We start from the raw sequence: 26552 nt of genomic DNA, 5'->3' as shown, positions 1-26552 counted from the left end.
ATGAACTAAGAGTGATAACCCCTGTATTTGCTTTGATTTACGCAAATTAACCCCTTTATCAAACATACTGTGTGTGTTTTCAATGTTCATCTGGATCAAGCTTGGCAAGGTGAGTATACCCAGTCTTTTGCTCTGCTGTAGAAAGGTGTAGTGCTGTTTTGATATGGGAGTAAACACTACTAATCATTCAAGACTTGCTGTAGCTGCAGGAAAATCTATGAAGGTAAAACTACTAAAATAATTTATAGAGAAGAATGTAATGTACTTGTGGTCCTCATGAATTAAATTTCAGCAAACTCTGATTCTGTATTATGACAAATTAATAAACTGTAATGCATATTACTAAAGTAATATCTGTCTTCATACTTATTATAACATATAAGTAACCTGCTTAATTCATTGTGCTGTCACAGTGTCATGCAAGGATAATGTGTATACCATAGCTCATGGAATGGTTTTATTTGAGGAGTGAAATACAGACTGATCTATATGACTCATGAAAATGGTCTCTTGAATATCTATTAAAAACTAACTTCCAGATGCAATATCTTATTTATATATATAGTAATAGCAATAATACAATAATAAAATATCTTATTTATTCCTAGTAATATTAATGTTGATGAGAAGGAGTTATAATTAATGACTTTAATAGATTGATGATATTAAATAGCAAAGAAAAATAAGTTTAGTAGCAATGATTCTTTCTTTTTATCTAGTTTAGAAGTTGACATATTGTCATAAAAAGTTAAGCACACACACATTCCTATGCACACATACCAATACACACTTAATCGAGTGCACGTATCATTCATTCATCCTTAACTAGTACTAATTGATGAATAGCTATGCTTGTCCACTAGCTGGTACTTGTCATTGGGAGGAACAACTAGATAGCATATGATAAGGCTTGCCTTTTAGGCCTGTTTCGAGTGGTGGTGAGCGCAACTAATGTTGCGTTATTCCTGCTTGTATATAGTTTAGTTTATTCCATGTTACTCCTCAAGGAGCACAGGGATGCAACAACACCTTGCCAGTTGTGGTTCCGATGTCCTTTGCCTCGCTTTTTGGTGTTCTGTGCCAAGTCTGCTTTGGTCTCACAACTCTCCTTTTCCCCTGAGGATTCCAGTCAAGTGCCTGCTTGGCAAGGATGTCAGCTGGTTTGCGCAGGGTGTGTCCTATTCAGCTCTATTTGTTCTCTTTGATGTCTTGTCTAGTGGTTTTCTGGTTGGTTGTTTTCCACAGGCTGCTGTTGGAGATCTTTTCAGGCCATCTTATTCCCAGACATAGGCATTGGTTAGTAAAGGTCTGGAGCTTGTTGTTGATGGTGTTAATCACTCTACAAGTTTCAGAACTGTACAGTAGAACTGCCTTCAAATTGGTGTTGAAGATGTGGGTCTTACTGCAGAAGTGCTCGGGAGTTCCACATGAGGCGTAGGCTGTTGAAAGCATGCCTGCTTTGTTGTATGGGCCTCCCACTGATGGAAGTGGAATTGTGTTTATTATGAAAGGTTTCTTACATGATGTTCTCCAGGAAGATGTTGAACATAATACCCTTGACAGATGCCCATTATTGTGTGAAAGAAAGCTCCCATTTAGTTATCCCCTTATACTGCACTCCTTGTGGGGATGGAATGTTTTGGCTGAGGTGAGTCAGGAGCTTTGTGGAGACTCTAGCTGTCATAGGTTCATGTTGATGATTTCACCTACACTGAATTTACCTACTGTTCTGAACTCATACTCTCTCACACATACATTTTTGCATGCTCTTACACAGATGCATGCACATACAAACACATACAATAATGCTAGCTAAAAAAAAAAAGTACATTGTCCAGTTGGATTCAAAGAGACAATGCTATCCTTAGCATGTTTTCATTTTTGCTTCAGTGCCTCTCAATATTTTGTGTTTGCTTTGGTTTTAGATAGAATGCTTGAGACAGTGAGGGATAATTCGACATACATGCACTTATCAGACTACTCAGTTTCTTTTTGTTGGCATCATTTGTGTCATTTCTACATTTTTGCAGTCAAATATAATTTGATATGATAAGCCTAGTGCATTTCAGCATCTGTGTATGCATTCTGAACTGATGGCTAGTTGAAGTATCAGTTTGTGTCTGTGTTTTGAAGTGCTCTTTTGTAGCAGATTGATAAAAGTGCTAGCTTGTAATTTTATTCTTCTTCTTTACCCATACAAGGTCTCTCCACAGGAAAATGCACTAGACAAATTATCATCATCATCCATCCATATGTCTCTATAAGGATGCTTTATACATATATAAATGTACATTATTGATTGCATCATCATCCACATTTGAATCTTTTTTTACAACAATCTTTGTACAGAAGTTATCTAGTAATTAAGACTAGTATAAATATTCATTTATAGGTATTATGTAACCACATATAGAGTGAGAGTATTCATAGCATTATTTATCTTTAACTTGTCATTTTTAGTTTATTAAAAGTTTGTGCTGTTTCTATTGTTACTTTTTCTTTTTTTTTTTTTTTCTTGCATCAATGCTCTGAATTTTAAAGGATTTGGATAAAAAGTAAAAATCTCTTACATATATTTATTTATACATATGCTTTTAAATACATGTATTTGCTGAGAGGCATGTAGCTCCCACAATGTTTTTTCACAGTTGATAATCAGTTTTCTTCCTTGAACATATTACAGTACAGAAATATTGCAAGACGTAGCAGGGAGTGGGGACGCAGCATGGTTACAGACATTGTTAATGTAATGTGTGATTTTTTATTGTGTGTGACAGAACCATGTCTAAATGTTCATCTGCACGATATTGTGATTGGGAAGTACAAAAATGCAGCTTACACCAGCTATGAAGCACACAAAGAAAATGGAAAGGGCGAGTGGGTTAGAGAAGGTATCTTTTTTCTGTTTTTTTTAAATATGCAATTATATGTTCATCTTAGAAGCTATTTATCTATCTCTGTGTGTATGTATATACATGTGAACGTGCATTTCTGTGTTTATTGTCTAGCAGACTGAACTTAAAAAAAAAACACGTGTAAAAAATAAAGTATGCAAAAACCCCCATGCACAGAAACCAGTAAAGCATCCCGACATCATTAAATGTACATGGAGATGTTTGTCTTTGTTAAGGTTACATGAATGCTTTTTGTGTGTGGTGATAATTTGAAGGTTCCTATCGAGAAAACAAAAAAGGTTATTCAGTATTGTGAAATTAATTTATTGTGCTGACTTCCAATAAGTCATTTGAAAAGAAATTGTGTTGTGATAGACCTATTGTACATATACAAAAAAGGTTTCCATTTCTTGTTGACCTCTTCCCCCTCCTACTGTTCTTGGTTCCCATGTTTATGGAAACATCCATTACTTACTCCTGTCTTTGTCTTGTTCTATAATAAATATTTCTTGTGTGCACATTTCTGTCTTGTTTACTTAGTCCGGTACTCTCATTATCTGGAATGCTTCATCAGCTGTGCCACCACTTCACCCAATGCTGTTGTTATTGGCTGGATGGAGAAACACAGCAGTGTCAACCAGAGTGTCACCTTGTCAAAGTCAGTGAAATTCCATTTTTGGTGTTTTGGGGTTTTATTATTATTTTGGATGAGTTTTTATCTAAAAAATGTAAAACTTCTCTAGTCAAGAACAACAGTAATAGATCCAATAGACAGCAATAGATTCAAAGCCGTAAGGATACTCTAAAACCTTAGATGATACAGTCATAAAGCTGAACAAGAGGTAGAGGTGGTGACCTGATAAACCTCAAGTGATACAGCCACAGAATGGAACATGAGGTGAGATGGTGGCCTAATAAAAACTAAGTAGGCAACACATATGTATGCCTTAAACCTGTTGTTATTGAATAAAGTAATATTGAATGTAGCTATGTCGTGGTGTAATTATCCCAAATAAGATGGCATCAATGTACATCTAAAGTGTCCCTAAAGCCCACATTCTTGAAAAAGAAAAATCCAACACGTTATTTTAGGATGACTTACATATAATCTGCTTTACGCCTAATTCCTGACAGAGGCTGTACTTCATCATTTGTGGACAATACACTATTAATGTAGTTTATAAATAATGTGCTATAAATGCAGTTCGTTTAGTAACATGTTGGTAAAAGAAATCTCGGGTATAACACACATTTGGCTATAATAATAGACACATCGTACTCACATATAATGGTAACTAATTATTAATTACAAATGAGATAATGTGGATGAAACTAAAGTTGAGGTGGAATCATCATCAGTCAGTGAGGTTTTGATTTCTTTCTTTCATGACATGGCAACAACAGGTACAGATATTACAGATATTTTTTGTCATACCAAAAATTCACCATTGCTAATAATCTGTTTACCAGGTCATCAGGTTTTACTTCACTGCCCCATAATGTTTTTCTTTCCTCTCAGGGGAGGAGAATCCTCACGAAAGAAAGGCATCCAGAGAAAGTAAGTATAATGAATAATGATAAGGTCGAGTCAATGGGGTCAGACAGATAAAGTCCTGAGTGCTGTCATATAGTTCAGTCTCTTCAGGTCCAATTAGTCCTTTTACCTCGACTGCTCATCGGAGAGACTGAACCTGTTTTCTGATATAAACCTGAAAGTCAAAGAAATATAAAGGAATACAAACAGATATTTGGGGAGACAGTCAAAGAGACAGAGTGACTGGCACATACATACACGCTGATTGATGAGAGCAGATGAAGAGAAATAGAGACAGGCTTGGGTGCAGGCAGATATGATTGTAGCTTCAGACTTGTTTATTGTGTTGTATCAGTCAAATATTTTGAGGATTTGATAAAGGATCATCTCACTGATGTTTCAGATCTGAGTTTCAAATCTCACAGGGTGTTAACTCATTTGACTACCACGATGGTCTCAATTTGATTGGTAGGTATTAAGATCGCAGACATTCAATTGCAGGAACTATCTATTAACAAATCCACAAATAAAACCTTTTAATTCTTCACTTAAGCAAGTATCCTAACACTGATAATAAATTATCAAGCTGTGGCTGTTTTTTTAAATAATGTTTTCAAGTATTTCAGGTCTCAGGTCCCACTAAGATGCACTATTTTGAAAATTTCTGTCAGGATCTTAGGAAATGAGAAAATATTGATTTATCTATCATTTGTGTGTGTGTATATATGTATAATTATTTTATATATTTATCTACCATTTTTATATAAATATTTGTTGGAATCCACTATTAAATTGCTATTTACAGCTACAGCTGGAGCAAACTGCCATGTTTGCCTTTGGAACCCATATGTTGTCTCCAAACCTAATGGTGTAAGTATTTCTTATGCTAGCTTGTAATTCTATGTTGTCTTAATCTCTTGATATAGAGCGTAACCAGAAAATGTAAACAAATATTTGCATGTGAAATTCATCAGTTTTTTTTCCCCAAATCTGTTTTACTAAACTTTGAAACATTTGTATTTGATGTTTCTTAAATTCTGTTACTTTCTATCAGGTCCTGCGAGGCCATATGGCAAGTGTTATCCAAGTGCAGTTTGTGAAGAATCGTGGGCAGCTCATCAGTTTCTCTAAAGACAAGGTTCTGCGAATCTGGGATGTGCAACTTCAGGTGTGCATCCAGAGGCTGGCAGGAATGTTTCCTAAAGGACCTGAGGGTTGGTCTGTGTGTATGCTGTGTTTGTGTGTGCATATACATCTGTGTATGTGTATGTGTATATGTAGGTGTGCATTTGTGCATACCTGCATGTATTTGTGTATCTGTATGTTTATGTATGTGTGGATGGGTGAACAGGAAAATTGTGTCAGCTGTGTCAGTGCATGCCTACCAATGCTTTATATGACATGCCATATTATTCACAGCTGTTGTTTTTATATCAAACTTTCAAAGGATTCACACATCTTTCATACTCTTGAAAAAGTCAAACTGAATTATTCCAGCTAATATAAAGATGTATTTAAAAAAAAAACCAATAGTCAATTAATTGCAACAGAAAGATTGAAAACAGCTGGTTTCAATTTTCCTTGTGAAATGAAATGTCGCAAGTGAAAACATTCCCATTGGTTTTCTCCATCAACATGAGTGTACCCCAGTGTACCCAGTCATAATGTGACAATCTCCTGTGTCCAGTCTCAAGTGTACTCTTCTTTGACGAAGCTAAGGATCGCAGTGGACTTGACCGCAACCGCCTCTTCATTACCTTCAATTACCAGATAACTGTCCTCGACATGAAAATAGAAGTCAAGGATCGCATCATGAGTCATGAAAAGCCCATCATTGCAGTTCTTTACAACACAGTCTACAATCAGGTTGGCTCCATTTTTAATGCTGTATCTGCCATACCTACTTCCCCTTGGAAGTTATTTGTAAATATTTGAGATTTGTTGAACAGTTGCACTTTTTAATCTATTGCTGGAGTTTGTATCATGCTGTCTCTAAATTGGTGTGACTGATGCCAAGTCATATGTCCATTTTGCAGCTGGTGAGTCTGTGTCAGGCCGGCACCCTTGTCATGTGGATGCCAGACACTGGTCAAAAGGTCAAGCAATTCAGTCAGATTCATGGCAACTCGGAGGTCACATGCATGAGTCAGGACCAGAGCCAGTCACGGCTGTTCACAGGAAGCACCGATGGAACTGTGAAGGTGACAAGAGGCAACAGAATAAAATCAGTAGTTCACAGTGTTTGCTTGTGTGATATTCTGTATTTGCTGTATGGCAAACTTATAGTTGACACACAAAGTGTATAATGGAATACAGCTTAATAAATCCTACGTTTTTATTGGTCTGTTTTGTACTTTTTGTAAAACTGCCTTTAATATTCTATCCAGGTGTGGGATTTCAATGGCCACTGCTATCACTTACTGGAATGTGCAGGTGGGCAGCCAGCAGACGTTTGCCAGATACTTTCTCTCAAACACAGCATCTTGGTGGTGGGTTGGACCAAGTAAGACCACTCTTAAGTGTTTTCTCCTGAGTTGATTCCCATAAAAAAATTTATAGGTGTAGATCAATGTTCTGGAGAAATGCATCAGTGCCATATATGATTCATCAGGCTTTGTCTTTGACATAGAAAACAGAGTCCTGGCATTTTAACACATGGCTTTTTAAATGTTGTCCTCCAACTGTCCTACAGAACTGGACAAATCCTAAGCCTTTGTACATGCTTTTTTTAATCTTTTAATATCTTAACTACAGTAATAATAGTCCTAACTAACACTATTCATACTAATAGCTACTAGCGTGATAATTTACAATCATTTACACAGTTTTATAAAAAATTTCTTCAAATAAAAAAGCATTTACAGTGTTGTTTTAAGCATGAAGTATATATTAATTTTTCAGTGTAAAAGGGTTAGTAAATTGATTCGAAAGAGCTGAAAGCATCTAGGGAAAAAGATCACACAGTGGGTGAACATAAGTTTGTTTTTTATTATTGCTGTTCTGAGATCAAAATGACATCAAGAAACCTATACATTTCTGGATAGGAGAAAACTTGAACGTTGCCATAAAAGTAATGAAAATTGCCTTCTCCATGCTTCCCAACAAAGCTCCAATCAGGGCCTATCATGCTAAGAGGGTTAAACTTAGGTGCTGTTTTCTGTTTATTTGTAAATTCACAACTACTAATGAAAGCTTCTGTGTTAGACATTTAATGCAGCTGCCTGGTCAGGAGGAGAGAAATTCAGAAAAATATTACTTAAATGGTCTGAAACCAGTTTCTCGCCTTAGACTATATTGATTTATAGCAATACATTTCCCCTTGTGAACTATGCATCTGGTCTAATTCTATATGTGACATCAGTTTGTAGACAGTTGCATATTGCCTTGAAGTATGCAATGCTGTCATGTTGTGTTAAAATTTCAGTTCTGTTCATATTTCATAAGAAGATTTTCATAACTAAATGCATGGTCTGTTGGGGCAGTAGTTAAATGCTAGTCACCTATACAGGGAGGACTTACTGTTTTGGGTTCAGATTTATCTGAGTAACCAGCCTGTTCTTTCTCTGAATGCGATAGCAGTTAATTTATATGACAGGCTGATTGGTTGTGATACCATCCAAAGAACTAAATGTCAAGATTAGCTATTACTGATTGGTACAAGGGATGTGAGTCAGAGCAACTATATGAATAACAGTGACGAGAAGCATTTGGACAAGGGCTGTAATTAAGTTTGTGTACATCTGTTATTTCCCCTTTGCATATATACAGTACATTTTATACAGTACCCTGATAATGCTTCTGATCATTAAGAATAGAACTGTTGTGCATTACAATAGTGTAAGTTGAAGGTCACTGTTTTATTTCATATTTGGTAATGGGGCATTAACAAAGTAGATCATTTGCTGTTTTGATGCAGGTGCATAACAGTGTTCAGAAACAGCAGTCTCCGAGAGTTTCACGTACAGCCTGCAGACTGGAAGGGAGGACAGGTGGGAAGTCCTGCACATATGTGTGTATATACTGTTGTGAGGAGAGAGATGAAGAGAACAGAACTAAATAATCTTTATTGTTCATACTAGTATGGTTATTATTGATGTTTGCTGCCAGAATCATTGCCCTGTTTTCGCTGTCCCATCTACAGGAGCATGTTGAAGATATACTGAGTGTGGATTTTATTGGCCCCAGCACTCTCGCCAGTGGCTCTTATGATGGGGAAATTATTATCTGGAACACCAACTCTGAGCATGCCTCACGTCATATGATGCAAAGATCCCGCCGTGGTCTGAGATCAAGAAGCAAATCTTTTGCTTTGTCTAGAGAGGTGTGTGTCTTTGTACCTTTATTTTCACGTAGAGAGGTTGGTATGCAGGCATCTTTTACCTGTGTCTAAATTAGCTTAGTTTGAATCTCTTGTTTAGAGATTAGTTTTATACTCTCTCTCATCCTAAAATCTCAATTTGTTCCAAATGAGAAACATTTTATTTCCCTTGAAAACATTTTATGTACAGCCAACTCAGGTTTCACAAACTACATCATATGAGGAGAGAATGAACACCTTCAGCGAAAAAGAAATTTCTTCATTATCAAAGGTGACATCCTCAAGGCGATCTCGTGCCATGTCAAAAGTAAGCCTGGACAGCAATGAGGAGCAGGTAAGGTTCCTGATGTTGTGTTGTGCGCATTCATAATGTAACAGGGTTGGCCTACCAATACCTAAGTAAGCTAGCAGTGAAATATGCTTCCACCGCCAATCAGTCTCCCGACCACACTCAGTGACCCTGAGTGGCCCTTGTCACCCATCTACCCTCCTTGGGTGCGTGCTACGCTCTTTCTTTGTCACCCGGCCGGCGACCCCAGTCGCCCGGCCATTGACACTGTCACCCGGCTAGTGACCACCCTCCACCCTTCCCGGGTGCGTGCTGTCTTCCATACTACTATAATAATATATGTGCTATTTCTAGAGAATTCTGTTCATGTATTCTGTTTTTGTTTAATATCTTGTTTATTTTAACAAGACTCTAAAAGGTAATTGATATTATCAGTATTTTCATTTCCTGTTGCTGGAAAAAAACTGACTTGGAGTATTTCATTAAAAGCAAAATTATATGAGTGTGCTTGTGTCCTGTCAAAAATTATGAATGACTTTTCAAGCTGTAAGTAGCGATAGTGCATTTGAAGCTGTCTTGCACTGTAAAATAGCCATGGTGCTTTATTTATCACTGTTTCTTTCAAGAATGAGTTTGGCTGGGCAGTGGTGAAGCTTATCTTTCTGGAGGCACGGCGTGGAAATTCGGCTGGGGGTGGGGCCAATCTGGTTTCATGTGGAGGAAATGGATGGGTCCGTTTCTGGAATTCATCTCACAACTCATTGTTGGCAGAGTTTTTGGCACATCAACAGTGTGAGTGGGTTCTTTTTCTTAAAGACTTTTTTAAGATGTCCTTTCATCGCTGGCAAAGACTGTTGGGCCAACATTGATTACAGAATAATTTTAATTGACAGTCATTGACACTGCCATTTCTCTGTTTGACAGCCATGGAGCAAGCTCCTATTTTTGTTTTTATTCACCTGAAATATTTGTCTAGGTGATCTTGAGCCTCTGAGGTGTATCATAGAAGAAGAGAAGGTTGATGCATATGTAAGAAGAGTAGGAAAACTATGATTATAGCATTTATAGTCTTAAGTACAAAATCTGTTGTTCTAATCAGATTACTAACTGTTTGAATGTATGTGGGATGTAGTGAAGAAGTGAGCAGTGCCATATGATATTAATGAAGAAAATGAGGAAGGAGACAAAGGGGAGTAAGAAGACTCGTGACAAAATGTTATCTTTCGTAGAAACTAAACAAACATTTTCACTGTTGTAGCTGGCAGCATCATCATGGCAACAGACAAAATGAACCAGTACCTTGTAACAGCAGACATGGATGGTCTTATAAAGGTGTGGGACATCTTAGAGTATGCAACTTGCCATGTGGATGAGACCATTGTAGAACTGCCGCGTAAGTATATAGATAACTTTCATTTTAAAGACATGATTTCTTTAACAGTTTCTGGCTTTTCATTTCATAAAACTAAACTTCTTTTTCAAAAAAATTTTGTATTGAGAAATTTTCATTGTTTGAGAGCTGACGTGAAATGATAAACATGTTTCGTTTAAAAAATTTAAATTCGAGTTCAGTGGTAGAACCTAAGTATCTGTAAACTAACATTTAAACTATTTCAAAGATGTAGAACATAATGATAATTAGGTACTCTAAGTTTTAAAATGAATTAAGTAATACTATTTTTGCAGATATCAAAAGTGAGCTATTCATATCTAGACATATATAATAGAAGAGGTGATGTCACCAAGATTTTCATGACGTGATGTATTTTATATGTTGATCCATTTACATTGACTCCTTTTCATTTAACACATGAAAACTGTCTTGTACTGTTAGCTCTGAAGTCCCAGTTCCAGCCTCACCAGGACATGATAAACAGCCTGGCAGTCTTTGAGAGGAGTGACCGATATCTTATTGCCTCTGCTTCATCAGATTGCAGTGTGGCATTGTGGGATATATATGGAAACAGGATTGGCATTTTTGGACAGGTGTGTAATGCTTAAAAGAGAATGCTTTGGATAATTTATTTTCCTTCTGTGTGACACAGAATGAAGTTGAGGAGGAAAGAATGAATATTGAAAAAGAAAAAGGAGTGATAGGTGATTGATGTACATATATCGATGTGTCTCATCATATTGGACATATGTTCTAAAATTTTGCAAAAAACATATTTCTGTGCTCTTTCTGCTTGTTTACTTCCATTTTAAATATAAACTTAATAAAATCGAATAAAGTTATGAACATTGGGGATAATGGGTAGACAACAAAGGAAACCTTCCAAAGTCCGCCTGGAAACCCACTGGGTAACCTGCTGGTTCAAGCCCGGGATGAAGGAGGAGGGTTTGGCGTGGGGCTAGCAACCCCACCCTGTAAAACAATCCATACTGCTGAAATGTGCTTCCTACTGTACACTATTTTATTTTCATTTTAAAAAAATACAGGAAAGTAATATGCATTTATTGCATTCTGCTTGGTTTAGCAGATAGTGAAGATAAATAAAATGATTATGTGTTCAGTAAATTTGCATTATGAATTCTCTTCTTAAATGTCTTTTCATTTATTTTTACAATAGTAAAGTACACGATCATATTATATATCTATAAACTTTAAACATGTTTTGTTACATTACATCCTTTGTTTTGTAAATGTAAAACTAAATTCTTCAGTTCAATTATATTTTTAATTGTAGTATGCACACACATTTTATATATGCATTTGCATGACATAAACATTACACACAGTACATTCAACCACTAACACAATCCTTTCATTGTACTTACTAGGAGGAGCATTGGAGAATAGAGCCCTACATGCCACCTCTTCAGCTTGATGAAAATGTGGATTTTGAGGTACATGCAGCTTTCTGTTCCTTACGTTGTTGTGATAAAAAGTACCTTACTCATGTCTCTCTTGTCCTTATTCCTCAAGTTTTTTATTTCCAGTGTTAGAATACATTTAGAAACTTTTGAATAACCAATATACAGAAGTAATATTTACGACATTCATCCAAATGTGCACAATTTGTTATGTTTCAGCAGAAAATATCGCACATTTAAGTTAAAATCTGAATCGCTTGTATGTGAATGTTTGGCAACAGCTTGTGTTTAAAACCATTTAAAGCATGCCATTTGGAAGTCTTCATTGTAAACTCCTTCATTATCCTTTTTAACTGATATGTTATCCACTGTCTTGGGGAAGCTTCATGGTGGTTCCTGCATCTGAATGTTGGGCAGATTACTTCCCCTGCTCACCCAGGAGCTCACTGCAGGAATGGGGTATCTGATTTACTTGGGTAGATACCATAATGATTGATCATGTGGGTTTTTAATGCTTTTTATGCTAATGCAGTAAATACAGTGAACTTTGTCTGTTTTGTCATTTGCAACAGAGAGAACGAGAAGTTACAGTTAAAGATTTAATGATGGATTCTGATGAAGACAGCCAGTGGGAGCCTGATGAAGCTGCCATCAATAACCCTGAAACATATCGGATCAACACATGGGAGAAAACAGTACTTGGTGAGCATTTCAAATACATTTCATAACTGCTCTCACCATGAAAATGTTAACAAATATTTAAATAAGGTGGTGTGAAAGGTGGAGAAGGAAAAGTTAAAAGCAATAGCTATTTCTTTAAGAGGATAAAATTAGTCATAAGTTAGAAGATACAAAAGTTTGAAGAACATTTACTTTCGAGGTTATGTGTGGACTTGGTATTTCAATCCCTGGAACAGTGATGATGAAGGTGCCACTTATGAGATTATATCTTTTCGAATGGCTTGGAAAAAGACAGCTTCTTGGAGGTCTCAAGAGTCAACATAATTGAGTCTCCAAATTATTTTTCACTACTTGCTGCCATGTGACTGGCTTATTCCAAAAATCAAGCACCCACTTTGAGGGATCGAAGGCCTTTGTGGATCATGATGAGTTTATCATAGCAGAGAAAGAAGAGCCGGACAAATGGCTGTTTTATTTCCTGTTTCTGTATGTTTTGGGGGAAGAAATACAGGAAATATCTGAGTAACATATCAAGGTTCAATGCACAAAATTAGCAAGTCCACACAAAAATTTGATGTTGAAATTTTTTAAATTTTATACCTTCCCATGCATAGGCAAGAGTTTTACTGCAAGTTCAGTGTTTGTAAAAAGATGCATGTTTCTGCATAATTATTTGTAATAAACATTTTCTTGACAAAATCAAAAATATGTTTTCTCATAGGCAAAGATTACCAAGAACTTCGAGTGCAGAAGCGGGAACGGCGACAACCAAGTACTATTCCAGACTTGCCTTATCTACACTGGGAGAGAACTGGGGCTCCTCCTGCAGGACCATACTCTGTGAGTAGTCATGTGTAGTCTGAAGGTCTTTTTTTTACAAAGCAGCTTCTGCTGATGAAATGGCTTTCATGCTGATCATTTTTCAGAAGGTGGCAGAAATTTATCAACTGATGAACTAAGCGATTTAATTGTGCAGGATAAAATCTCCATAAAGTTTGAAATGGGTTGAAATGCAGTGGGAAGCTTCATTGAGCAATGACATCAACACGTCTGTCCTTGCAAAATTGACCTTCAAGCATATTGTTACAAGCTGAGTCTTAGAAAACGTTTTGAACAGCACTGTTCATTTGTCAGATTCCTGGTCTTCCTTTTTCTTTCTTAAAATTTTTGAATTCTTCTTGAAGATTTCCATCTGCTATTGTAGTGCTCAAGCTTTGTTGAGCAAGTAACTTAAATTCTTTTAACTTCATGCTTTGTCATGTCTACATCCACTTACAAGCAAACCATACATGTCAAATTTTGACCTGGAAGGTCACATGCCAGTGGTTTAAAAGCAAAAGCGAAATGTGTTTATCTATGGCACTGTTAATTATGGCTGTCTTAATCTGATAAAATGCTCTTGAAGGAAATCTAAAATCAGGCATGTGTATGATTTCATGGCTGAGTACAAGTGGGAAATGGAGAAAAAAAAATTAGCTTTCCAAATCTTTGCACGCTAAGCTTTGATTTCATACTGATGAACACATTAATATTTTTACCCCATAAGCACCTGCCCTATCATCTTCCTGTTTCAAGAAGTCGAATCCAGTTTTGAGATGAGAGTTTTACTCAACTGTGCCATCCCACATTTACATTGAACTTCACTTTTGCTATCAAATTCTGTTGCTACACAGACATATCTGATAACTTCCAAATACCCTGAAGTGATGCAGTTGTAAGAGAAAGTTATCAACTATGCAGCAAATATCAGTTGACTACACATTTCCTATTGTGGTACCAAAACACAGGGTGATTGTTGGATTTTGGTGGTTTTATTTTAATGTTAGATCTTAAGTATAAAATTTATCTCAAAATGTAAACAAAGTAAAAATGCAAAATATATTCACCCAATGTAGTATTTCTTTTAATTTTGAAATATGAAAACAGCAGAAAAAACAATTGTTTACAATATTTTTAGTTCCTTTCACAAGCATACAAAACTGTAGCAAGAAGATCAGGAAATAGATCCCTAGAAGTCTTGTATGTCTTTGAAAAAATGAAAAAAAATTTGAGCATTTGTAAACTAAAGGTGAGAAACACTTAAGGTCAGAGCTCACTCACACAAACAACACTCTTTCATACACACAGATATCTTTTGGCATATACATGTGGCATAGAATCCATTAACATGAATACCACAACACATGCATTGGTATCCTTCTGCATCTGGAGGAGTTATTCTATGCATTTAGATATTTTTCAAGATGTGTAGGAGCAACCACATGAAAACAGGTTGATTTCTTTGATGACCTAAATAGCAGTCAAGGGGTTCATGTCCATAATTATTTAGTTATCTCTGATTTCCCTTTAAAAAAGGCAAACAATTGTTTTGACAGAACTAATTTGAGTCTGTTTCAAAGGCATGTTGTTTATTGCATTATTTACAGATGGCAGGGTAAATATAGGACTGATTTCATGGTTGGTTGTTTGCTTTGGCAGGAAAGTGCATCTACCTAGAGGTGATTTCAAACTTTGAGGGAAGAGGGATTTGGGGGGAAGCGGAGTACCCAGGGAAAACCTGGGCAGCCAGCCCTGCAGACAGGTGTCACAATACAGAGTGTCCTAAGACGAGATCTGAACCCCAGGGCCTCTCAATACAATAGTGACATGCGAATATTTTAACCACTTCACTATTAGGCGTTCCAACTGATTTCAGCTTGAACACAAGGGTATGAACAGCAAAACACCACTTTACTGAGAGGGGGAAAAGGATTTCTTCATAGATGTACGCTTCTTTTCTTGTGGCCCACGTCAAGTTGCATTAGACATTAATCTTTAAAGGAAAATGTGGGGTATAAGCGCCATCATTTTTTTGGTTTTTTTTGTCTGAGCTGCAAGAGAGAAAGATGGATGGAGAAAAAGTAAAAAAAAACAAGCAGGAAGAAGAAAACAAAATGAGGACAATAATAGGCAAAGAGAACAAATATGAACTGGGACTGAGTTTCCAGGTATATAACCTTACATCCATCTGTAGCATCAGCAAAGCAACATTCTTAGATTCTGAGCAGCCTCGCGTCTTTATCCAACATGAAATAAGATCATGTCTATCAAGACCTAATTTTGGATGATACAAGGACAAGATTTTATTAAAACAGGTGATAAAAAGAAGTGAAAAAGTTAAAAAAAATTCCTGGTCTCCCTTATATTTCTCTGGCAAATGAAAAAGACTCATTCACTGATGATAAAACCAGTAGCAATATTAACCAAATAGATGAAGACAATGTGCATGAAGAAAGCATATATAGCTATCTAGACAACTGCTGCAATTCACAGTGTTTCTCTACCAGAAAATCCCTAAATACTGAGAAGACTTACTCGCTTTTTTTCCTCAAGAAATCTCTCCTCTCTCACAAACACACATGGAGAGACAAAGGCGCTCCCATTATCAAGGCATTCTCTTTTATGGGGTAATATAAAACACCTGCTGCATTCTCAATGTATTTTTAATGTTTTGAAAAATATAATCTCCTTGCAATGACCTCTACTATATATTTCCAAAAAAAATGTGCTAAGTTCCACCTTAGAAAAATTTACGAAACAAATCCAACCCAAAACGGTATACAACTTTAAATTTAATTCAAAAAGTACCTGGCATAGCTATGCATTTTCTCTGCTGACAAACCACCAAATTTTCAATAGCATTCCTTAATTCACAATAATTGTCTTTATTTGGAGGTGACAGGGTACTGCACTTCTCGGAATAAGTCTTTGGGTTCTAGTGTACTGGCTTCGCACCTCTGAATCTGTGCCCAGTTCCTTGTCAGTGTATCTGGGGAAACTTCATGCGACGTCATCACAGACCTTCTATACTCACATGCATCAAATTGCACATACATGTTGTTAAAACCCTGGATCCTTTTTGGACGGACTCCATACCTTTTAAAACACAGAGCAATGTACACGTCCTCCAAGTGAAAGAAAGGTATATTCTCCGATACTTTAAGCACATTCGTCACAACATCATGACTCATGATGTACCCAGTCCCAGAACACATGGGAGGAAACTGTGACCGGGTATAAGTCTGGAATGGGACATACCACTTGGAGGAGGCATCTCGACTAGGGCTTGAGTTCCCCCAACAGAAGCCACCCACAAAATTAGTCTTGGGAGCTGCCAGCAACATTTTAGGAATCAGCTCTGTATTAATGTACATATCATCATCTGTTTTCATCACATATGGAATATCAGAGCATTCAGCCACTGACCACTGCAGTGACATTATGGTTTTATAAGTAAGATTAGAGTAGGCATCCACAAAGCCAAACTGCAGAAGGTCATTGTATTTGCTGTTTTCCACTTCAATCTCTTCATTTATGGCTGCTATCTTGGCCGCCCTAACACAAACACACACCTGAAAGGTGAACCATCTTCCTGACACCTGGAGCCCCATGTTTGTCGGATGGCGTTCCTCTTGAACTGGTTTTCTGGCGCAGTTGAAATCAATAACAAAACAGTTGGCTTTGTTGTCATTTGGTGGCAGAAACTTCTGTGGTCAATCAAAAGAGGAAAATTGTTGTGGAAGCAGGCCTGACAGTCATCAGGCCGGGCAGTGGTTTTCTGTTCCTGCACTTCTTTCACCTTCATGTCCTTGGAAATAGACAGCTGTTCTGAGGAAGATTTGTGACTCTCATCTTGTGACTTTTCAGGCTTCTGCTCACGGCCTGTATGACTCTTGTCTTCCGACTTTTCAGTCCTCTGCTGATGGTCTGTGCTTGACTTGGCTTGAACAGGCTGGCTTACTTCCTCGCTTTTCTCAGGCTTGCTAGCAGTATTCTTTCCAGATGCATATGAATGCTGGAAGTCCATCTTCAAGGAATCTGATTTATTTGTAACCAAATCTTTCTTGATATTTAATGAAGCAATATGAGGCTGCCTTGTTTCAGAAAAGGTACCTGAATTATCTTTCCATAAATGAAAGGCATCCTTCTGTGACCGTTCACTCTCTGGCTTGCTGGCGTGTTCCACGTTGAACTTTCTCGAGTCTTCAGCTTCCTCTTTATTTATGTCCAAGTCAGAATACCTGTGAGGATTCCTTCTTGACCCAACTCTTGCGCCTCACTTGGTCTAACTCTAACCTGATTCTGCAGATCCTGATATCCATGCTCTTCTTTGTCAACAACCCTGCCGTAGCCTCTTTTGGATAGGGTACCTTCATTCTCAATATCCACCCTAGGATGCTGCTCTTCACCATACTGTAAATGGATGATTTCACTACTTGCACTATTTTTGTCTCCATTTTGCTCACCACCGTTTTCATCCTGTTTAACCCGTAGTATACCGTGTTCTGGGTTTTCACTTGGAAGTGAGCTTGGACCAATACTGTAGGCTTGATTTGCTGGATTTTTTAGTATTTGCCTGTTCTCAGTATTTTCGTTTGGCAGAATGGGGTTATTCTGGCCAGACAAATCTGCATGCTGTACAGGAAGAGATTTCACCACGGAGACATTGTCACTTTTGTTGTCATAAGAACTCTGTATCATGCTTTTGTCACCAGCATTTTTGAGTGAAGAATCTCCTGACAAAATTATTCTAGTCCTTGGACGCATAGCATCGATATCCTGCAACTGAGCTTTCAGCTTGAATGGCTTCTTGAGGCTCATGTGTTCTGATGGATTAGTTTGTGAGTTATACAAGTACCATGATACACCCACCAGCAGAAAGATTGTCAAAAAGCAAATCATGACAAAATACTTCCGTGTGCGATGTGCTAATGAAGCCATGACTAACGATGTAGGATGCTGTAGGTGCTGATGCTGCTTTAAGAATGCTGGAAACACTGGTAAATGTGACTAGTGTTCTCATCTGGTCCCCATATTCATGTGTTGTAAACATGTATTAGGACCAGATGACTTCCTCTGAATCTTTTTAACACAGAACTATCCTCCATGATCATCTCTGGATGGCAGCACTGCAGCTAGAAGTGTCAACATAGGCAGTGGCTGATACATGTTGGCAGAAAGGCATGAGGGTTGCAGGTGAAGGAATAAAACATTCAGTGCTGTATCCCTGGGGCAGTCTTGCAAAGAAGAGACCCACCTTGCTGTTGCAGGCAGGTGCAAGCTACAGCAAAGTCTAGGCCCATGTGGGTCAAGATTCACTTGTCAGGCAGCCCATTTTAAACTGAAGTGGAACAACTTTTCTGAAAAAAAAAAAGCAAACAATTCATGATACAAATGGCACTATGCAAAAAGCACAGATAATGCTAAACTGTAGACACAATACAACTGCATTGTAGGGTTTTTTGTTCACTCTACAAAGGATTATCATGCGGGGGCTTAAGTAGAATAGAATCAATAGCAGAATGATGGTGCATGCATTAGTGCACATTTAAGACATTTATGACCCTTAAAGACTTTTGGCAGCTCTGCAGTTTTAGATGTTTTATCTGAGACACTATAGCTCATAGTACATGACTATTTTGGTTAATCTTTGGCTGTCTTTGGGAGTTTTCTGTTGTTATTCTGCAGTGTGTAGTGAAGGCAGGTAAGCCAAAAGCACAGCATTTTACAAGGTGTAGTAGTGTGCATAGATCATATAAGAGTGCCTTAGATCCCATAAACAAAATTTGCTAATGTAGGGGTGAAAATATAAATGGCTGGGAGTCATCAAAACATAAAAATACTTAAGGTTCTCATCACATCAGTTATTTGGAAATAAACCAGATATATGAAGCTGATAAAGCATCATCAAATGTCAGTGACTGTTTTATAAACAAAACGTTAAGACTGCAAGTCAGATGGTGTCTCATCAATTGTAACTGGAGATCTGTAAACTCGGGTTTTATGTATGGGAAACACACTGACTGAACATGAAACTAACTCTCATGCGCATGTACACATACAAGCACAGAGTTTCATGAGGAAACATCATTATTTCCTATCTACACCACCACACTTCTTTTAAAAAATGTTTCACTTTCTTCTGATTTATACGTAGTGTATGAGTCATGAAAAAGCCAGACAGAGAAACGAGATACATAACCTTTACTTACATAACAGGTCCATTTGATCACTTGATCACTGATGTGTTTGCTTAATTTGCATCTATTCTGTTCTTGACAGCAAGAAAACTTTTTACTATCCTTATCTATAGAGTTGCTTAGAAAACTTTGATGGTTCACAAGAAATGAGTAGTTGAAACTCAGGTCTCAGCTAACCTTCCTCTTGGTGCTTACATGGAAGGCTGTACGTCTGCCCCTTAGCAAGTGTGCTAGCCAGCACCACAGGCTAGTTGGCCTTTTTGTGCCTGTCAGTGGTGGCCTGCATGGGAGTTAAAAATAGATCCTGCTGACATGCCTGAGCGGTGGATACTGCACTGTGTCTTTGAATATTGGCCAACATACTGCCAAGGCACAGCTGAAGGGTACAAATTAGTAGGGAGATTGAGGAGTAATGCACGAAAACTTTAAACTTGAGGGAAGGTATAGTGCTAATAAAAAAAAATGAAGAGAGGAGAGAAACACAGAAAATGCATTTCACCCACGCTCAGTTCAGTACTGCTGGTGTGTCTGATGAAGTTATGAGCTAACCCTTGAGATTTGTATTGTAAATTAACAGTGTAGTCCAGTGAAAGTGTATCTCTGAAGGCAAACTAAAAGCATTTTTAAAGCTCTTGGGTATAATGATGAATATAGTGAAAAGCCATAAAGTATCATGCTTACATATTCTCCATAATATCACACAAGACCCTTAAAAGTGGGTGGGGATGGTAATAGAAATAAGAGAAGCTGTGGTTAAAAGAAAACAATAATAAAACCTCGAACACCTGCATAAAACAGTATATTACTGTAATATATATGCAACCTTAAACATTACCAGTTCAAATATATTTCAAGTAAAATGACAAAAGATGTTTATAACAGCTTTTTGGTTAGCATTTTGTGTAAAGAAATTACTGACATGGTGAAAACACATTTTCTCATTCTCACTAATCTTGCTTTTGTCTGCCATGTATGTGTGTGTGTACACGTCCACACAATGTGCACATGCTTTCCCACTCCATTCACTTTTGAATGGTCATCCCATCAACACAATACAAAGGTTAAAGAACTTTACACCAGTTTCGTGTATTTTTCAGGGACAGTTTTAAAGGACTGTTAGGGTGCACACTGTTTTAATAATAATGTGCAAAGCTTTGGGCAAGATAATCTTTCTTGATATCTAGGTGAATACATTACAAAGAACAGAAAATGTCAACACCACACACATCAGGATTGTTTATGGATACCATGGAGATGTCTTACAGACTAAGCCTTTTTCTACTGTACATCTTCTCCTGTCTCGTTGTGACCACTAGCCTAGAACCAGCATCACTCGAACCAGCAATATCGTATTGTCCTTTAGATGTAACAACTTGCAGAGCTGCTCAACAGTTTCAAACTAGACAAACCTGTCAACCCAACTCTGAGTTTCATTCTTCTTCAGACTCAACCTTTTGTGATATGTACCTTTTAGACAAGGTTTTGTCCATATACACACATTTAGGGGAACAAAAGAATCCTCTTTATAAATTCATAAAGGCATTTGCCTAGCACATTGATCCCCAGATGTGTGCACTTAGTTAAACTGACTTCACAGCAAATTAGTTTCAAGATTTTCTTAAATATTTTTTTCACATAATGTTTGGAAGCCTTTCTGTCAAAACAAAAAACTCAAAAAGGCCAGGGATGTTGCTGGATAGAGATATACATTGATTTTATGCATGAACTACATGCTGCGCCCTAACTGGTCAGGCCTCTGCAATGATTCCAAATATTTAAATATTCTACCCTTTTTGGGAGGGTGGGGACTGGCTTTTACCTTATTCCTACCTCCACAGAGATTGACAATCACAAATATCCTAGTCAGTCTGGGAAGAATAGTGCGTAATTTGACTATACCCTCTTAGTGCCTGTACGCCTGTCTCTGTCTGCCAGGACTTGGGAAGCACAGTTGCAGGCTTGCTTGCATCGATAGCTGGCTCATTGCGTCTGCCTGGCTTGTGGCGCGAGGAGTTGCAGGCCGACAAAGTTGTGTGTGTGTGCACCAGGATTCCTTACCTTGCCATCTTGCTTCCACTCGCCCCGCAGACGCTCGGCCACATGCCTGCAATCATTCACGACCATGCGTCGTCGTCGCCGTTTAACACATAGCTGCGAGCAGGTCTCTTTTCCTGACCTAATCTGCTTTTGCTGAACTGGGGAGGCTTCGGGGAAAACATAGGAAATCTTATCGCCGACGGCGACATCCTGAGAAAGTCTCTCTCTCCCCTGTCACGTTATTGGACCTGCCTAGTGACGGGGCGTGTAGCTGCGAGAGGACTAGTCTACGTCATCGAAGGAAAGGGGAGGCAGCATACCTCTCTCTTGTTGACCTTAGTGGTGCTGACGAAGAGGGAGAGATGACGCTAGAGGAGGTTATCCCCTCTACAACCCCTCGGTGGTGGCCGGCGATGCGAGATGATGAGAAAAACAAAGCAGAGAGCGAATAAATGTACCGCATGGGTCTGTCGGGCAGACACCTGTTGCATTGTGTTAGCGATGTCGACGCCTGCTTGCGAAAACTAGAGACTTAGCTGTTGTCCTGAACATCCGGGTGAGAAAGCCATTACGTCCATGTCTCCTACCCGTATATTGTTGATAACAAAGGTCTGACGATACCTGGGATGGGTGGGGTGTGCACCTGAGCCCGCGGCTATGAAAGGGGCCCGACCTTTCTCAGTGGACTGTTTTCCTTTTCTACGGGGTACTACAAGTTGGATCCTTTGAAGTCCTTTGTCCTCAGTGATTAACCACTTAAGGTAGTGACGTGGATCTTAGCGTACTGTTCCTAATGTTTGCAGTCATTATTACGTTACTGAATGAAATGTAGATATTGACAATCCAATTGTAAGCTCATTATTATACACTGGAAAGATGATAATAGTTTATATTTACCTGAGAGGTCGTCTGTCCCGGGGCTGGTATCTGCGCGGTTGAACCCTGGGTAACAAGACCCGAAATGGTCACCCACCTCCCCCCACTGTTCATACAGTTAGCTGAGACCTTTGTGTGAACTGTCATTGATATCCATCTACGCACGAGAAGCGAACCCACTGTGCATTACTGGCGATAATCACGGTAACCAGCCGCTGATCAAATTTCCTGACGTGACAGCGGCTTCCTGACGGTCGAGATCCTCCTGTGAGTATGACAGCTCCAAATTGTCTTTGTCTTCGCCTTCAAGTGACGAGAAGGCCTAGAGGTCATGAGGATGCACGCCTGGGTGCGTGGTATTGAAACGAGAATAAGCCGTCCCCCAAACCTTCAAAGCGTCGAAATGGGACCTCGAGGAAAAGCGTCTCGCTTTCGGGAGGTTATGAACCAGAGGTCGAGAACCCCCGCCAACATCACTTCATGTGTTTAACTCCAGGACGTCTTTGTCATTGCTTTATTACTACGGCTTCAGAGGTTAAACATCTGCGAGGTCTGGGCACGGGCTTTATAACTTTGGAAACAAGTTTCTTAATCTTAGGTTATCCACGTTGCCCCAGGGCAGCGACTTGCCCTCGCTTCATAACTACGTGCAGTCTCTTAATCGCCGCCCGTGGTGTGTGGCATCTTGGGTTTCTAGTATGGACGCCTATCTTTTGTGGCGGCAGATTCGTCCTGTTTTGCTCATCCTACAGTGGCAAAAGGACAGAATTATGCCATACCATGAAATGAATGAATACATGCAGAGGGTAGTTGAGCTGAACAGATTCAACAGAGGAGTGTAGTCAAGTGCCATTACTCGAAGTAGCTGCTTGCATCTTTGTCACACCCACACGCTAGGCCTGTCCTTCCCACTCTTCTTAGCACACCAGCGGGTCAGACAATTGAGCGTTTTTTCTCTCCAATTCAAAAAATGATTTGCCTGTACGACTTTGCCTATATTTACTAATCAAAGCACAGAAGCACCCAGTCACTATCACAAGGGCTCTTTCTACTCACACGTCTACGAAGTGCACTGAACTCCTTACACACTATTAAAACTCACTGTCTTGTCACTGGCTCTTCTAACACACACAATCTCTTCCACCGACATGACCGCTCTCCTCTCCTCTTCTTATTTCCCGTTCTCTGACGTCAACGCCTTTGTCGTCACCTCCTTTTGACGTCACCTTATGTCATTTATGAAGCTCATTGAGCTGTGTACGTGCCAGGATAAGGCGCTGGCACTTGCGGAGTTTAGTCACACAGACCACTCGACCATTTAGGAAACGTCCATCATTCACACCCTTTCATCCGCACACGTGCTCAGTCCTAGTACTCTGACTAGGTCCCTGACAATCAGTTAAAATAAAGCTCAGGTAAAGTTATGTGACTAAACTGAGTACAGTACTTTATCCGTAATATTTCCAAGCGGGCGTGCGTCCTACGAGCACAATCAGCGGTCTAAACGTGAATACGTTTTTGTCAGCAACAATCATTTTTCCAGTGTCTTGTGTTCATGCATTTCTTTGCTTCAGTCGTTTTAAACGAAGTCTGTTATGGCATGCTTGTCCACGCAGGAAGAAAATAATATAACGCCAATATTCTGTATGACTGTCTGGACCCTTGGTCATCGTCAGATTCAGTGGCATCAAATAGAATCCCGGCAGTTGGAGTGCTGGTCGTGTGAACGTATACCAACTGCCCAACAGAGCTCCGGAACCTAAGTAAAGTAGGCAACATGCAAGAAAAAAAGTCAAGGAAAGAGTCCGTGAACGTGAGCGCTACGTCGTGTCTAGGGCTTCCTTCCACGACCTTTACCTCGTCTGATAAATCACAAACCCATTTGCGAGCAGCTGGTAGGAAAGCAAAAAAAAAAAAAGCTGCTTCGGCCTAAACAGGACTGGAACCAGCAGCCTTCTGCTCGGTAGTGGAGGGCACTGACCACTAGACTACGGAACCCTCCCTGGGCCGTGAGACTGTCTTTTCCCTGTCGGGACAGTTCTGGCGGTGCTTTGTGTTGTTGCGTCCAGCAATGTCGTCACTGCAGTCTGGCAGGTCTCAGTCCTTGTGAGGCTGATGTCAGAACTGTGCTGGATGCACACTGGACAACACGGGGATGCACTGACTGCCTGCGTGCTGCAAAGCTGGAAGAAGCATAAGGAATTTAAGAGGGACGGCCTGACACTAACTACTTGATTACGCCCACACGTGGAGAATGCCGATATTTAGGCTACAGCAATACAGGCTTTCCCAGAAACTCAGCACGCAAGGGCCTGATGAATCAGAAAAACAACCCTGAGCAACCCAGTGATAGACTCGTGCCTTGGGCAGAGCGTAAGGACAAACAACAACAACAATGGCGAGTGGAGGGAGTTGTGCTGTTTTGTAAAACCTGTTCATCGCCAGCGTTTCCTCCTTTATGATGAGGCTAAATGCACTCATTAACTTGTTACGCACTGAAAAACACAGGATGTGTAACTGAATGATTAGTAAGTTTTAGGATTCTTTTAAAAATTGTGAACATCACGAAACAGTAATTTGTGTTTTGGCATGATTATCACTGGAGAACTGTTCCGTAAGTGTCAAACGGTCAAACAGCGTACATTTCTGCTGCACATTTCCGCACATGCGTTACACATGCATAAAAAAAATAAATAAATTCACAAACCTAGAAATACAGACTCCAAACGAAGGCCCGCCAAAACATTTCAACAGACACGGAGACTAACACCACGTGGCAGATATCCACAGACAAGGCGAGCTGGGGAATGGCGTGGGCACCGGCCGGCTGGCAGTTGCGATTGAAAGAAATCTGGGGGTGGGGTGGACGCACAGAGGAGGAGGGGGGAGGTGGTTGCAGTTGCGTGTGAGGAGGGTCTTCTCACGCGTAGTCACGTGGCTACAGGTAGCAGGGGTCGAAGGTCGCTTTGCTCCGCCTGCCCCTTGTCTCCTCCACGTGACGCGATTCCAGGCTGCTGTGCTGTGATCTGAAGCGAATCACTGATTAATGAGAGGCAGCGATGTTTAGCTCAGTGTCTGCCTTCCCAGCAACTGTTGTTCTGGCTTCGCTTCGCTTTATTTGCCTTCTTGTCTGTAATTGTCAATGTTGGGTTGACGAGGTGTCCTTGGGACACAGGGGTGCAGGATGATTTTACACTCCTCCCCTCTACCCCACCTTCCTCCTCACCTTTCCCTCTGCGGCAAGGTTTTTGATGTCAAGAGAAGGAAATCTATATTCATCAACCTCTGCCTGTATTGACTAGTTCTGTGCGCAGTCTTCATGCTCATGCTTGCATGCGTGTAAATATGTTTGTATAAACGTGAGAGAGAATGTGTGTGATCATAAAGTGGGGCACAGGAGTATGTTTACGGTTTACCGATATATCATATCTGTTGTGCAAGTAGGTACGTAGGGCACCTGTCGCGCTCCACTTCCTCAGCCACCCCTGATATACCCTTATATCTTGTCTCCTTAGTGACCTACTCCGCATCGAGCTAACCCACCAGGAGGTGACGCCACTTCATTTGGGTTCACACCCACTGATAGCGGGGTCACACTGCACACTTCCAAACAGGGAACCACCTTTAGGTATCCATAAACAACAAACGAAAACTTCAATTTTTAAAAAATCGAAAGCCGTGGAAAAAAAACGAAGTTTGGTTGGTTTAAGCTAGGAAAGCGCTTTCACAGTTGTGGGATGATTTTCGCACCACAGGGGAGTGGGAGAGGGACGGAAACCGTTAGGTAGTACTCCCAGAGAAACACAACCCACCCTTCCTAACGGACAGCCCTGCAAAACAGGCTGCCATGAACGTGGACCGATTGGAGACGAGATCTCAGACTCTTACTCGCGGGTGGTGACAAGCGGCAAACGTATTAACTCCAGGCCACGTAGGCTGTTACTGCCTTGTGAAACTGAGCTGAACAGGCCTGACTGCATCCATAACACATTACTCCCCACACACAGCTCCTTATAGCATCCACACACACCATCAAGATCACACACGCCACACGCTATTAAGCACCACACACACACAAAGATATCTCTCC

General features: G+C 39.5%; 3 protein-coding genes across 10 annotated transcripts in view; 1 reads left to right on the top strand and 2 right to left on the bottom strand.

The window, feature by feature from the left end:
• Positions 1–26552, top strand: part of LOC112556555 (WD repeat-containing protein 49-like) — a 60872-nt gene that overhangs the window by 14929 nt on the left and 19391 nt on the right. Inside the window, exons 9-27 of one of the 2 annotated variants that reach the window (XM_025225663.1) lie at positions 101–109; positions 2778–2891; positions 3435–3552; positions 4414–4452; positions 4832–4896; positions 5234–5298; positions 5483–5642; positions 6116–6294; positions 6465–6629; positions 6816–6931; positions 8345–8417; positions 8570–8749; positions 8937–9080; positions 9662–9827; positions 10294–10428; positions 10870–11021; positions 11817–11882; positions 12422–12551; positions 13252–13370. In XM_025225663.1, coding sequence (XP_025081448.1) covers positions 101–109; positions 2778–2891; positions 3435–3552; positions 4414–4452; positions 4832–4896; positions 5234–5298; positions 5483–5642; positions 6116–6294; positions 6465–6629; positions 6816–6931; positions 8345–8417; positions 8570–8749; positions 8937–9080; positions 9662–9827; positions 10294–10428; positions 10870–11021; positions 11817–11882; positions 12422–12551; positions 13252–13370 — 2195 coding nt within the window. The remainder of the gene's footprint in view (positions 1–100; positions 110–2777; positions 2892–3434; positions 3553–4413; positions 4453–4831; positions 4897–5233; positions 5299–5482; positions 5643–6115; positions 6295–6464; positions 6630–6815; positions 6932–8344; positions 8418–8569; positions 8750–8936; positions 9081–9661; positions 9828–10293; positions 10429–10869; positions 11022–11816; positions 11883–12421; positions 12552–13251; positions 13371–26552) is intronic. The other variant, XM_025225664.1, reaches the window with a different exon arrangement.
• Positions 14416–17103, bottom strand: LOC112556556 (beta-1,3-galactosyltransferase 1-like). Its single transcript, XM_025225665.1, has one exon. It carries the CDS (start codon positions 16958–16960, stop codon positions 16235–16237), a length of 726 nt encoding a protein of 241 aa, XP_025081450.1. The 5' UTR covers positions 16961–17103; the 3' UTR covers positions 14416–16234.
• The window catches only part of LOC112556557, a 14760-nt gene continuing 5579 nt past the window's right edge, over positions 17372–26552 (bottom strand). For 2 of the 7 annotated variants that reach the window (XM_025225671.1, XM_025225668.1), the window contains exon 2: positions 17372–18709. In XM_025225671.1, coding sequence (XP_025081456.1) covers positions 17571–18290 — 720 coding nt within the window. In that variant the 5' untranslated portion in view covers positions 18291–18709 and the 3' untranslated portion in view covers positions 17372–17570. The other 5 variants (XM_025225670.1, XM_025225673.1, XM_025225666.1 and 2 more) reach the window with 5 other exon arrangements.

This window comes from Pomacea canaliculata, linkage group LG2 (genome assembly GCF_003073045.1).
Source record: "Pomacea canaliculata isolate SZHN2017 linkage group LG2, ASM307304v1, whole genome shotgun sequence".
Lineage (NCBI taxonomy): Eukaryota > Metazoa > Mollusca > Gastropoda > Architaenioglossa > Ampullariidae > Pomacea > Pomacea canaliculata.
Note: the sequence above shows the minus strand (reverse complement) of the source record. Positions and strands in the feature narration are given on the sequence as shown.

Coding starts and splice junctions, on each gene's coding strand:
- LOC112556556 (XM_025225665.1), bottom strand. CDS start 16,960: ATGGGGCTCCAGGTGTCAGGAAGATGGTTCACCTTTCAGGTGTGTGTT.